Source organism: Eptesicus fuscus, chromosome 4 (assembly GCF_027574615.1).
Source record: "Eptesicus fuscus isolate TK198812 chromosome 4, DD_ASM_mEF_20220401, whole genome shotgun sequence".
Taxonomy (NCBI): domain Eukaryota; kingdom Metazoa; phylum Chordata; class Mammalia; order Chiroptera; family Vespertilionidae; genus Eptesicus; species Eptesicus fuscus.
This window is the reverse complement of record NC_072476.1, coordinates 25,861,316-25,876,142: the sequence shown is the minus strand read 5'-3', so window position 1 is coordinate 25,876,142 and position 14,827 is coordinate 25,861,316. Positions and strand designations below refer to the sequence as shown.

Genomic DNA, 14,827 nt, shown 5'->3' with positions numbered 1-14,827 from the left:
TGTCTATTCCAAAGGTCTACTGGAGCCAGGCCATCTGCCGAGGTCCCATGATATAGGAAAACATCAGGGTCTGTAATACATTAGCATCCTCTAAAAGTCATGGTTTGTTAAAGCGTGAATCAGGTTTCTGCTGAGATCACAGAAGGCTGGAAAATATGCATCGTAATCTGATTATAGGCCCTTTGTATGAAGTGCTTTTGCATGGTTTAAGGTGGTTTCATTCCGTCTTTCTTGCAGCTGTGTTGGATTTTTTCCTGGTGCACAACAGTCCTCTTTCCACTTGGTGTTAGGTGGTTGGAGGAGGTGGAATCCCAGGATCTCTGATCATGTCCACTGTCTGAGGGAAGAAGTCCTTAGCAGTCCAAAAATGGAACTGTCCTGTTCCTAAGGCTGTATTTACTGTTCTTTAGTGTAGGAGCGAGGCGACATTCTGGAGGGAGAGGTAAAAGTCTGGATATCTGGGTTATCTAGTAGATCTATAACTTTGATAATAACACTATCAGTTTTTCCTTGTATTTACATGTTAGAAGATATTTCTCTAAAGGGAAAAAATGAAGTACCTAATGTTCACAGCTAATAAGATCATTGTAGAAATTACCAGAGAAGGGGGAAAAAAGCACATAATTACTCTTGTTCAGAACAAGAACTACCTTCTTTGGTGTCCTATTCATGCATGTACTTAAAAGTTATGTTAGAAATAAAGTTTAGTGAAATAAATCAGAGAAGGACAAACACCCTATGATTTCACTGATGTGTAATCTAAAAAAATAAATTAACAATTGAAACAGAAATAAACTCATAGATACAGAGGACAATCTGATGGTAGCCAGATGGGAGGAGTTTGGGGGAATGGATGAAAAGTGGAAGGGATTAAGAAGTACAAATTGGCAGTTACAAAAAAGTCACGGGGATGCTAAGTACAGCATAGAGAATATAGTCAAATAATACAATAACCATTTATGGTGTCAGGTGGGTATAAGAGTTACTAGAGGATTACTTCATAAGTTATATAAATGTCTAATCACTATGTTATATACCTGAAAGTAATATAATATTGAATGGCAAGTGTAACTGAAAAGAATTTTTTAAAGCATAAGCTCTGACTTTTAAAAACAAGTTTCAAATCATGTTTTAAAAATAGAGAAAGGTAAAGTACATGACAGAAAAAAAACAAAACGATAAGGAATCAAAGGACAGAGAGTTAAAAGTAAGTAAATAAGAGCTAAAGGAATAGGCTACTAGTTAAACAAATAAAAAGTACATAAAGCCAGCTAAAAGGTCATCATCTTCAAAATGACGACAGAAAACACAGGCAGAATAGAGACCTGGAGTCCAAGGGCCATGAGTGTACAATGTCCCCTGAGCTAGAGTTTCCAATGCAATTATTCTCTTGACACCAGGGGCCCCTGAAGGAGGCCCATGACCCTGGGTGTACCTCCCCACATGGTCAAGCTGCATGGCACATCTGTGTGGTTAGACCTGTAGGCTACACGGGTCTGATTAACTCGGACTGTCCCAGATTATCCCACTACACTGTCCAGCCAGGAATCATCACTCACCTGCTACGTCATCCTCCACTCATTGTCCCATGAGTAGGGCCCTTCACCTCCTAGTGAACATTGGGGACCCCGTTATCTCCCTAATGCTCAGGGCTACTCGAGACCCACAGGTCTAAGTAAGTCTTTCTGATATTCCTTCCAGACTGTTTGCTTTTCAAATCTTTATAGGTTAGGCAGGGTGAAGCCCTGAGCCTCAGAGGTGGGACACTGAGCTGCCAAGTGGAAGGGAGGGCTCTGCGGTTGAACACCCATGAGGATTTCAGAAAAGGGCTCTGGGTTTACATCCTGGCTCTGCCACTTACTGGCTGCGTGCCCTTGGGGAAATTATACTTCTATGAGCTTCAGTTTCCAATTTATAAGATATTATTAGTGTATTCTTACTATGTGAGTGTTGCACAGTAATTAGGTCAGGAATTCATTTGGCACAGATGATACAGTGTTTTTGTTTAAAAGTTAGAATAATCAGAGATTAAAGATTTAAGTGTACAATTCTATAATACATCAGCTGTATATTGTATTGTGTGTTCATCACTCCAAGTCAAGTCTCCTTCCATTACAATTTACCCCTAACCCCCTTTACCCTCTTCTGCCTCCCTCTGCCCCCTTTTCCCTCTGGTAACCACCATATTTTTTTGTGTGTTTTTTTCTTTTTTGCTTAATCCCTTCACCATTTTTAAGGGAATCAGCTGGAGGGTAGCATAGCTATAGAACACTTCAGAACTCACCTTTCTGGGTTAATCCATGAAGTGACTCCAAGGGGCTTCTTGATGAGGACACTCATTAGCCAGGAAGGTGTCAAAACTCTGCTTTTGGAGGGAGGGCAACTTATACCCATTTTCCTCAAGCCAGGGTCTTAACTACTGAGGCTCACATACACTCAGACTCACTTACTTCCCCCTTGGAAAAAAGTGGTGATCTGACAGGAGGGATTTCTGTCCTAACTTCTAACGTAGTTGTGAGCCATACAAGAGACTGTACAATTGTGCTACCTTCTTCCCGTGGAGACCTCTCAGCAGGAGAGGGCGGAGCTGTCTGCCTAGGTGCACACCTACCTGGAACTGAGACAAGGCTAAAGTTACCGCAGAAGGACCTTCGTGGGCCCATCCCCCTTTAACTTCAAGTCAGGGCAGAAGTTCATCTGCCAATCTCAGGGAAGAGCCTGTTTTATTAAGTGTGCAACCCTAAACATACCACATTCTAAGGAGAAATCAACACATATCCGCTGGCAAAGTGGGGGTCCGAGGAGGGATGAGCGTAAGTCTCTAAAAAAGAAAGGCACAGCACCCAGGTTCTTATTGTTGACTTTAATGCCATGTGAGGGTACTGAGGCTCCATGTGCCAAAGCACTCACAGATAAGTAATGAAAGAACACAGGGAGTGCTTTACTGTGTACACAAACCCAACACCATACAGAAAGAAGACAATGAGCCCAGGTGACCTCCCACACTCCAGACTCATCACTGCACCCAGGCTTTGTTCCCACCTCCTCTAACCCCCTGCCACCCCACCCTTCCCCCAATCAACATATGTATACATATATGTTTATTCCAGAAAGTGCTTCTCCCACCCCAGTTCCCAATACTCCAGCTTCTGATGAATAAAGCCTCCCTCTTAAGGATCATGAGACCGGCACCACCTTCATGAAAGAGCCCCAGCAAAATGGTACCCAAGAAAGCTTAATCACTTATATCAGACTCAAATATGGACAGGAGGTATGCAGAAGGATGATGTTTGAAATTCTAACCTGGATCAAACTGCTCGGTGTGAGTAGTTTTTGTTCTGTTGTTACTGTGTATCTGAGCCTCTTCAGGTTCCAGCTTACACCAAGATCACACACTGAGGCTCACCCCACATTGTGGTTTGCAAAAGTCAATTTCCTACTCCTCCAATGAGCAACCCAGAACAGGAAGATTGTACCACCTGATTAGCCTGAGGCTCAGACAGTTCCCAGAATATCCTAAGCTCCGGGAAGAAAGAATAGAAGCTTTCAGAGCACAGCTGACTGCTTTCCAAACGCTAAGCACAGGACAGCCTGGAACTAACCAGAGGTAGAAAAAGGGTAGTGACGATTCCTCTATTTCTTCTATTTAGAGCATTGCCCAAAGAATTCCTCCACTGGGATGACGTAATGTGGTTCACTGTGGTTTTGTTTCTGTCTTTTTTGTTGCCATTAAGTTCTTCATTTTCATTGAATTTTGTTATGGCCTCCATTACACCATGCAGTCCTGTCTCCTAAAACTTCCACCTTCCCAACCAGTGAGCATGGCACCTGGGAGAGAAGGTGCCCAGAGTCAAAAGGGAAGCTGCAGAGGCAGTACTCTGACACATCACTAACCAGGGCCTGTCTCATGGCAGGGTGAATCTAGTCCGTTGTCAGGGTGAGAGGTATTTATTGACATTATGCACAAGAATTCTATAAAAATACACTTTCTTTCTATCAGAGAGAAGCATTCATCCTTTGGAACCTTCCTTCTGACCCAACCCTTCTTACACTCTGGGCCTGGCCATTTAGAGTTAAAAAGGGATCCAACTGGGAGAAGTCACTTTGTCAGAGACCACCTTTATTTGGAGGCCATCATCACAAACCACCACATCCAAAAGCACTGTTCAGACTGGCCTTGGCTTCTAGTCAGAGAATGGCCAAACTGGGCCATTGAATTCGTTCACTCCATTTAAAAAGAGCGCTAAGCTGGATGCCAGTGTCCTGGCTCTTTCTGGTCTACTGGCCTAGAACCTGTTTCCCCACAATGGCACAGAGCACACGACCTTGAGGACATCACAGAGGGACAGAGAAATGGGTGTCTCCAATGAGAGGCACAGGCGCAGTGTCCCTGTAGCCCCCCAAGCAAGTCTTCCAGGGCCTGTTTTTAGCAAACCTGCATTTGAGCACACCAGCTGCTTCGGGTCTTACATGCACGGACTCTAAATAACCAAGCACTGTGATGCGCTGTGCCAGGGGTGGGAAAGAGAAGGGGTCAAGGCCAGGTTACTGAAGGCAATGGGCTTAATTATCTGCTCTCTACTCACATTGACTTCCTCCTGAATAGCTTGCCTCAGTGTCTGTCAAAAAAATCAACTTGCATTAGGCTGTAACACCAATCAGAGCAACTTAAACCAAAGACTTTACTGTTAGAACAAGGCAAGAGGCATGTTGTTGAGCTAAACTCCAAGCAGGGACATCAGCTCCAGAAACGTGAAGATCCACTGTGGATGAGAACAATAGAAAGAACACATATCTTGGAACCAATGAGACTGACTACTTAACTCTTAGATCTCCATCTGTATCTCTGCTCCACTCATATAAGAATAGGATATAAGAGTGTAAAAGCCATGCCCTGAATCTCTGTTCCCACACAAGGGCCAGGAGGTCCTTGCCTCATGAAGGAATTCAGCCAAGGGTCCAGGGCTTGGCCTTCTCTTACTCAGAAGGATGCAGACGTTTTCAGCTCCCTCTTGCTCTACATCACCAATCTGGTCTTGTAAGACTTGAGATCAGTGAGGCTGTCCTCACCGGCTTTTCACATATAACAAAATCTCCCTACAAGAACACCCCAAAATAGTCAAGTACAATCATGAGTACAGAGAGGAACCCGTATTGCAGCACAGAAATGCTACCCTCCAAATACTGGTGCTGCAAAGTCTTCCGTTAGGAGATGCATGTCCCTACCCTGACTAGCTGCCCCAGGCTGCACACAGAGCGAGAAGGAGACGCAGTGGGAGCAGAACCTCGTGGATCTTTTAACACAACGGAGGTTTGCTGCTGTCTTCCTACAGCCCCTGGGATAGCTGTGCCTCTCACCCAGCCCTTCCATTTCTTCTCTAGAACAGATACTCTCCTAGAAGGAGAATGTTAGTGGCATAAAGCAAGGTTTCAAAAAGAGAGGGTTCCACCTGAAACGAATACAAAATAATATTGAATGTAAACTGTAATTGGAAAAAGAAAAATAGTCAAAGGGATGTAAAGTACAGCATAGGGCATATAGTCAAGAATGCTGTAATCATTGATGTCAGATGGGTACTTTGTAAGGTAGGTAAATGTCTAACCACTATGCTGTACACCTGAAATTAATATAATAAAATACGTCAACTGTAATTAAAACATAAAAATGTTTTTTTAAAAGAGGGGGCTCCCATCAAGGGGTTCACCACAAACTGGATCCTGACAGATGAAATGGCAGCCAAAGAGGTATTCTGAGCCTCCAGAAAGGATGTGACATCTCAAAGATAAGATGTAGACATCTTGCCTGCTTGACTGAGAGAATCTTCAAAAGGCGCCTCTGAAATGTATAATCCAGCCCTGTGAGAAGATAACCCTGCAAGCGCGGAAGGTTGGTGGGAGATAGAAGCAGCCAAGGCCCAAAGCAGGGCTGTAAACATTGTGCTTTTCTAAGGCCAACCCGGTGCATAGTTTTGGCAACTATGGTTACATCTCCAAAAAGTGGTGAAGAATACATTTTGGGCGGAAAGCGTCTTTTCACATCCTAAAACAAAGTTGGGGGCTATTCTTGGGGAAGGAGGGAGAGAAGGTGCTCCTTCTTCAGTCAGAGACCGGGGAGCGGCTATCTGGATAAAATCCCCCATCATGTCCTATGTTCACACCTATACACTGAGCACAAGGAAGGAATGCCTGCACAGGGTTGAGGAAGTGATTGTGCCTAGTACATTATTTTGGTAATGTGCCTCCAAAAAGGGCAGAAACTCTCTTGCAAAGTCAAGAAAGTAACAAAACCTCTCTGGACTTCCTGGCCAACCCCAAGCTAGCCAGACCCATTGGCCTCAGGTAAAGACTGCCCTGCCTGGAGGAAAGGCCAGGTAAGTTCAGGTACCAGGATCCCGTGGGCCACAAGCCCTGAGCCTGACCCCAAAGAATAGCAGGGGAGACTGGAGCTGCACCTCCGTCCACTTGGAGCTGTGCCTCCGGACTCAGTCCTCACCTCAGCAGGTTCTGGGGCAGTCAGGAGCCCTTCCAGGGATCTGACTCCCAGAGCCACGAAGGGGAATGGACACCCTCCCTGACGGGGCTCTATTCCCTACCAGGACTACTCACCACCACGTGATCTTGAACTCATAGATGGGGCGCTTGCAGTAGTAGTGGTTGATGAGGTGTTTGTCACACACCCCAATGCACTGGTGGTCCACGACAAGGCCCTGGGCTTTCAGGTCTGTGACCAGGCAGTGCAGCAGGTCATAAACATCAGCCACAGCCTCCCAGGGCCCGAAAGACACATCCACTTCACAGTGGTGCTCAAATAGCTGCCCATCACTCTCACTCCGTTCGAAGCGCAGAGAGTTGAGAAGTGGACACTCATAGGGGGTGATGGGCATCTCCTCCTTGAAGACACAGACCTTGAGCTTGGCAAAGCGGGCCTTCCGCTGGACTGCGCGTAGCCGGGCAATCTCCACAATCCGCTCCAAATGGTCTACGGGGATGAATACAGCGGCCATCACTGGGACGGGGCTTAACAGGTAGGGAGTGGGGCAAGGCAGTGGGAGGGCACCGAGCGCCCCAGTGACGGCAGGATCCAAGTGGGAAGAGCCAGATTCCTGGGGGAAGAGACTCTTTGGGCCTATGCAGGATACAAAGTTAAAGAGGGGTCATGGCTCTCCACTGCAAAAGGAAATTAAGGGGATGGGATGAGGACCATCCTTTTGAAATGTGATTACATGACAGTCACAGGCAAGGTGGGCCCCCCTGAACCCGTATCTTCCCAGTGTGACCAAGAAAGGGAGTTGGATTCTCTCGTGTCTCAAGTATACACGGGAACCTTGTTCTGGTAGCGAGCTGGGCACTGTCAGATGCCTTGCAACCCTCCTTCCCCACATACCCTGGCTGTCCCAGGACCTGACCCCTCACCTTTGTAATAGGGCATGAGTCCCAGAAACGCCTGACGCACTTTCTCCCCCTTCAGTGGCTGCATGTTCTCCAGCTGCTCCAGGAGGGGCCCAATGGCATAGTACTGGGCCTCTTTGTACACAGCCCGCACACGTTCCCGGGGCGGCAGGTCCCCGGAGCGCAGGAAATTCAGCACATCTCTAGCAGGAAGGAAAGAGGGTTGGTGAGAAGGAGATGATAGAACTGGGCAGTGCCACACAGTGGTTAGGACACAGAATCTGGAACCAGACCGCCAGCTGTGTAACCCTGGGTTTGTGAACTTAACCTTTCTGTGCCTTGATTTTCCCATCTGTGAAATGGGGGGAAATAAAAAAACTACTCCACAATATTATAGGATTAAATGAGTTAGTATATAAAAAGTGCTTAGAAAATACCTGGCTTGGAGTAAGTCCTCAGTAAGTATTAATAGTTCTTATTAGCAGTACCATTATTATAATTACAATTATTATTAGGCATATATAAGAATAATGGAAAGGTTACTAGTCTCTTAACATACAGGATTGGGCAAAAGTAGGCTTACAGTTGTGCGTACACAAAACACAATTTGTTTTCGTATTGTTATTTATTAATTCTTATATTACTTTCCATACGAACAACTGTAAACCTACTTTTGCCCATACAATCATTTACCCATTCTCCTGTTGATGGACATTTGAGTAGTTTCCAATTGGGGCTCTTAGGAGCAAAGCTGTGATGAACATTCCTGTATATAAGATGTGCTGAGAACACATGCACCCATTTCTCTTGGGCAGATGTTGGAAGTAGAATTGTTCAGTCATAGTGCATGTTTAACAAAGTGGCTGTAGCATTTTACATTCCCACTAGCAATGTAGAAAACTTCCACATCTTCTACATATCCTTGCCATTGGTATTACTCTGTAGCTATATGGAGGAGATCAAATGCCTAAACCTAACATCAGACCAAACTGGTTCCAGAATCTCAGAGTGAAGCGGGGAGGCCGAGGCAGGAAGAGATTAACCAAAGAACTTATATGCAAATATGCATAACCTATGGACACAGACAATAGTGCGTAGGCCTGGGCAGGGGAGGGTAGAGGGGGCTAATTGGTGGGGGGGGGTGACATCTGTAATACTTTCAACAATAAAGAGACATTCTTAAAAATCACATACTGCATTTTCTTAAAATAAAAATGCAGTTATTTTAATTCTCTTTTCAAATTCATATATATATATATATATATATATATATATATATATATATATATATATATTGATTTCAGAGAGGAAGGGAGAGGGAGAGAGAGATAGAAACATCAATGATGAGAGAGAATCATTGATTGGCTGCCTCTTGCAGGTCCCCTACTGGGGATCGAGGCCACAACCCGGGAATGTGCCCTTGACTAGAACCGAACCCAGGACCCTTTAGTCCGAAGGCCAATGCTCTATCAACTGAACCAAATCAGCTAGGGCTCTTTTCAAATTGTTTAGTGCTAAGAGTAATGCGATCCATCAATGGAAGGTGTGGCAAGGGCTTTTCTGTAAGGATATGTGAGTAAACTCCATGATTAAGCTGTCACTCCTCTAGTTAGTCTATGACTATAATGCAACACCAGCTAACACTCACTAAGTATTAATCTGTGTCAGCTACTATTATTTGTTATCACACTGAATCCTTTCAATAATGTTATGGGATAAGTACCATCTTATGTCCATTTTATAAATGAGGCAAAAGTGGAGGTTAAGGAACATTGTTGCTCAAGGAGCCACAATTAGCCAGAGGCTCAGATGCAGAAACAGCTGACTCCAAGTCCACACCCACAGTGGTCCAGACTGTAATCCAAAGCGCTCTTCATTGATCACAATGGGAAGCTGTCCCAAGTGGAGGCCCAAGCAGCCTCCGTGGCAGGTGCTAGGGGTGTGTGAGCTACACCAGCAGAGAAATTTACCCCAGCAAATGCCCTAAATTCCTACTTTACTTTATCTGAGTCTTTTTTTAAAATTGATTTTACAGAGAGAGAGAAACATCAATTTGATGTTTCCCTTACTTATGCATTAATTGGTTGCTTCTTGTATGTGCCCTGACCGGGGATCAAACCTGCAACCTTGGTATATTAGGACGATGCTCTAACCAATTGAGCTACCCGTCCAGGACACTTTATCTGAGTCAACAACTTCATCTGCTGATGATGAATCATAGGCCACTGGAGCCTAGCAGTCTGAGGATAAATGCCACAATATCCTACTTTTCTGCCCAACACCCTTGCCTGCTCTTTCTCCAGCTAAAGCCAAATCCTATTTCCCCTCCCCACAACCCCTCCTAAGACTGGTCCTCCAGGATCTTAAGCAAACCTTGGTAAGCTCTGAAAAACATATCCCTAGGGCAAGGCCCAGCCACGAGTGTTGTGGGAGCTGCCAGCTGGGGCCAGCACTTTCCTCCCCCAAACAGCCTGCAAACAAAAACCTTTTTATAGCTCTGCCGAGCGATGTGACACTTTTGTTTTCTCAGCATTGGAGGCTGCGGACAACCGGATGGAGAAACCCATATGCTTCAGGGCAAATTATTTGACCAGAGTCTCCTTTCTGAGGATGAAAATGACCTTCTCCCAATGTGGGAAATGCCACCTGGAGGCCATCACAGATGTAGTGACTGAGAGTTTCTGCCTCCCTGGTCGTTTTGTCCAAGGTCAAGGACCACGCTCGTTCTTTAGTCATCTCCAAAGTTAGACTGAAGGGGAAAAGAGCTTCCGCCATATCCTCTGAATGGACCAGGCCAGCGGTCACAGCAAGGCTCTCTATTTAATCCACATGACAGGCCTGCAAGGCCGCCATTATTGTTTCTCATTTCACAAACAAGGAAACTGAAAAAAGTCTTTAAATGGTTTAAGTGTAAGGTTGTCAGAAGTCCTTTTTTTGGGAAAGTCTACCTATTTTTTGAGAGTCTGTGTTTCCATGTTTTAGTGTTAAAATGACAGTAATAATTGAAGGTTGTTTTGGGGTGTTTTTTTTTTTTGAGACTTTTCTGGGCAATATTGAAGGATGGCAACCCTTTGTTGGCCCTTCCCACACCTTTTCTGTTTATTTGTTTTAAACTACTATGCCCAGCTGGTGTAGCTCAGCGGCTGAGCATTGACCCAGGAGGCAAGAGGTCACTGGTTCGATCCCTGGTCAGGGCACATGCCTGGGTTGTGATCCCCTGTGGGAGGCCTGCCGGAGGCAGCCGATCAATGATGTTTCTCTCTCGTTTCTATCTCTCTATCCTTCTCCCTTCCTCTCTCTCTAAAAAAATCAATAAAAACATTTTTTTTTAATCTATTGAAAGAAGTCAGGGAACTACTGTCACACAACCTGCTTCCTCCCTAAGGACAACGCTGACCCCGGAATCTGATCTGAGGGTATTCTCCAAAAAGTTGTTTTGGAACTCCCAAAACACCTAGAGGTGGGATCACACCTATTCCTTGCCACAAGATGACAGCTCCACAGTCTTAAATGACGTAGGATAGAAGCAGCTGCATCACAACCAGCCAGTGTGTGTTACCTGGGATTTCTCCAGCTGTCCTTGTCTCCTCTGGAAAAGAAACTAAAAATTTTGATCCATCTTAATAGACACATTTATTAAATTCTGTCAGTATATTCTCTCCTCTTCTAGGTACTATGGAAGGTACTAAAGCCCCATACCCACCCAGGTCCCTCATTTGCTAGGACTACAAAGATGATCGTAGAGGGAGGGACATACCCGAAGTGCGTGCCGTCCCGGTCAATGAAGTACCGGCCCTCAGCATCGGTGGGGATGTAATGCCGCCCACTGAACATGGCTGCCAGCATGGTGTCTTCGTAGCGCCGCAGGGTGGACAGGCGTGTAGTGAAGTGAGCCCCTCCAATGTTAAGGGGAACAACCTCAGGAAACTGGAAAAAACACACACACACAGCTGCATGTTCAGCCAGGCAAGGAAAATGACAGCCGGGCTGCTCCGTCTGCAGTCTTCTTGGGTCTGATCAAAGCCTCACCATTCACACAGTCACCCCAAACCAAAACCCAGGAGTCTTCCTGAACACTCCTCTCTCCTCCCTTTCCCCACACTCACCAGTTGCCAAGTCCTGTCCATCCTCCCAACAACTCCTAAATCAGGTCCCTCCACCCCAATGCTACTATTTCTGCTCTAGAGTTCAAAGCCTCCATTGTCCTCCTTTTACTTCCCGAATTTACCGTCTTTGTACCCTTGCAGATGCTGTCTTCTCTGTCCAAAATGCTCTTACCGCCATCCCTTTGTCCACCCAGCAACTGCGAGTGCCCCACTTGGTGGTGTACACTGTTCGTTGCAGGTGCCTGGAGGAGAGTAATCTGCTGGCCCAGATGTGTGTTCTTTTTCTAATTCACACCCAGGCACCATATAGGTTAGCCGCAGCCACTCATTCTAAGAGCTTCTATTCAAGTTCTACTTTGTGAGCATTTCTGCTCTATTGTCCCTTGCCAGCTCACAAGACAGAGTTAACTAAACACTCCTTCCATTGTTGCCTTCCCTGTATGCCACGTTCTCCTCTATTACAGTGCCTAGCACAATACATTGGTGATTTATTTTCTTCTGTCAGCCCCTTCGTCTAGAACCCAAGCTTCCCGCGGCAGGGACAGCATCTTGTTCACCCACCAGGAGGCCCCCCACAGCAGGGTTCGTGGATGTCTGTCGAATAAGTCCTTCTTCATCTGTAGTGTGAGATGAGTCCCCAGTCCAGCTAAGGGTGTGGAGGCAAGGACAGGGTGAAGAACAGGGAATGATGGAATAGAGGTGCCCTGAGAAGCTCTAGGTTCTCCCTAAATTGCTTGGGACGTTTTCTGTTCTTTTTCTTTTTTTGATATCTTTCACTCCTCGTGATGTTGAAAGGAACAAGGCCAGTTCTCTCTAATTTTCCAACTCTCCTCTTCCAGATTAACTAACATTTTGTCCCAGTGCATACTTTTCAATATTACGACATCTCTCAGGCTCCAGTGAAAGTCTATGTATATTTATCTAGTAAGTCCTTTTTCCCAGCTTTCAAATTCTTTGTGAATAAAGTAGGGTAAATATACTTTAAATAAAAGTTACCCAGGGTCTTGTGTAGTGCCTGACCCACAGTAAACACCCAAATAGGCATTGAATGGGTGAATGAAATAGTACTGACAGTTCCGTGTATATATGTGTACTGTTACTCTTCTGCACCCAAAGGACAGGAAATGCCTTCTGCTTATTCTATAGCTCCTCTAAAGCTATTCTATGTGCCTAGCAAGGACTCAAATGATCGGTGTGCATACCAAGGATATCTCATACCCATACCAATCCAAGTGTTTGCTCCATATTAGAGATGAAAAGACTGAGGCAGAGAGGAAAAAGCAACCAAAAACAGTTTTAGATCTCACATGGAGCCATGTACTCTGTGGGGAGCTGGCCCTGGAGTCTTGGCCTCCAGTCTCCGGGCCCTGGACTCTTTCCTCCAAACCACATCGTTCCCCCAAGGACAATGCACACAGAAACAGTACCACTGTGACTCTAATGGCTCCTTTGCCCCAACTGCAAAGAGTACTTCCAGAGTTTTGCTCATTTTCACAAGGGTCCCCTGACGTTAAAGCCATGGACTTCTAGCCCCCAAATAACACTGTCTGGTTCCCCAAAGCCTCACCTAGCCCTGCCCAGCCCCTCTGGGGCGCTGTCCATTCTCCTGTTTCCACACACCCCATTCTCCCACAGCTGACACTCCCTTAGCTCCTCCTCCTTCCTAGTCTCTATCTTCAGGGCCCTACAGGGCCAACCTCTCCCACTCTTCTCCCTCTTCTTAAGGGCCATTCCAGGTGTTAATATGATGCTGTCATGCACACTGAGCCCAGGGGAAGCCACTGTGCACCACAGCACTGCAGCTGGAGAGGGAAAGCCAGAGTGTTGTCCGATGAGTGTGGACACATCGACCAACTGGCCTGCTTTTTACCTGCACACAGTGCCTTACTCCACTGTCAGGGCAGCCGGACATTGGGTTTGGGTGACCACCAAGGCCTCCTGGATTTTCCAGAAGGCACTCTCATCTCTTGGGGCTCCAAGGTCCCCTTTCCGCGGACTAAATCAACCTTACTGGCAGTGAATACTGGAAGGCGGGGGCTCGGGGCCAGGTGACCTCTGTGGCAGGGAAGACACACCTGGTGCATTTTACAGGCGGGGGAGGGGGCAGCCCCTCTGGCGCCGCCCTCGACCCGACCCCTGATCTCCGAACCTAGCGGGCTTACATCCCAAGGTCAGCTCAGCCCTGCACCTGCTGACCCCCCTGCGTTCTCCCACCCAACCCCCTCCGTGCAGGTACCTCTTGGGGCAGCAGGGGCAGCGCGTGCCCCGACTGCGTGGCCGTCGGGGTGGCCGGCTCCAGAAAGTCGTCCTCGGCGTCGGAGCTGGACATGGCACCGTCCGGGCGACGGCTGTCTGGCTCCCGCCCCGTGACTACCACCATCCCTCTGGCTCTGGGTAGTGGGCGCGGCTTCGGGCAGGCGGGCAACGGACCCGGCGGCACTAGCGCGGAGCAGCGCCGGGCATGACGCGTGGCCGCCGACGGGCGGGGTGGGGCGGAGAGCGCGGCGCGGTGGGCTGGGGCCGCACTCCCTCAGCCTGCGGACCGGGTAGCGGGCCACCGCGGGGACCACCAGCTGGGCGCCTGACGCTACCACCTCCCGCTACTGGCCAAGCCCCGCTTGCCCCGCCCCTGATTGGCAGGCAGCTTGCCCAGTCCTAGGGCAGGAAGAGCGGTCAGCCTGCGCCTGAGTGGCTACTGGGGCCGGCCGGCTTGTCTGTCCTGCTGTGATTGGCCCTCTGACCAGCGGACACGCCTTCTCCCCATCACCGGTCCCCCAAGCAGCTGGGGGCACCGCCTCTGAGTGGGGGCACCACCTCTGAGTGGGGCCTAGTGGTTGGCTCAGAGGGTGGCTCCGTGGTAACCGGGTAGAAACCTTATTTTCTTTAATCTGTCCTTTTATTTTTATTTTTTTCCCTTTGACTCAAATTGGCCTCACAGCGCCCGGACTCACCCACCTCCCTCTCACTTGCTAGATCATTGAGCCCTCAGACAACGAGGTTCTGGGCCACATCAAATAATATTAAGAAGGAAGCCTCCGGTCTGTTGATCACAGAGAAAGAGTTTTGGTCAAACTAGAGATAACATCTAGGCCTCAGCTATGTTCCAGCTCCAGAACACCCCACCAAGGGAATCCTTGCAAAATGAGATGAATCAAGGCCATGGCTGACATCAAGACAAGATGCAATGATCAATTACCCCCTGCCCTAGCCTGACCAATCAGTAGAGACCACAACCCTGACCGTGACCCTACCTTATCTCCCTTCATCATTGATTAGTGACTTTTCCCCTATGTAACCGTCCACTAGAAGCCACAGGGGAGCCAGTGTTTTAA

The 14,827-nt window shown here is 47.3% G+C and overlaps 1 protein-coding gene across 2 annotated transcripts in view; it reads right to left on the bottom strand.

The window, feature by feature from the left end:
- RABGEF1 (RAB guanine nucleotide exchange factor 1) overlaps positions 1 to 14,042 on the bottom strand; it is an 86,232-nt gene extending 72,190 nt beyond the window's left edge. The window contains exons 1-5 of one of the 2 annotated variants that reach the window (XM_008141510.3): positions 13,732 to 14,042; positions 11,147 to 11,316; positions 7,414 to 7,592; positions 6,607 to 6,979; positions 3,078 to 3,828 (exon numbers count right to left, since the gene is read on the bottom strand). In XM_008141510.3, the coding sequence (XP_008139732.2) occupies positions 3,792 to 3,828; positions 6,607 to 6,979; positions 7,414 to 7,592; positions 11,147 to 11,316; positions 13,732 to 13,875 (903 nt within the window). In that variant the 5' untranslated portion in view covers positions 13,876 to 14,042 and the 3' untranslated portion in view covers positions 3,078 to 3,791. Of the gene's footprint in view, positions 1 to 3,077; positions 3,829 to 6,606; positions 6,980 to 7,413; positions 7,593 to 11,146; positions 11,317 to 13,731 lie in introns of those variants that run through there. The other variant, XM_054714811.1, reaches the window with a different exon arrangement.
- Between the last annotated feature and the right edge of the window lie 785 nt (positions 14,043 to 14,827).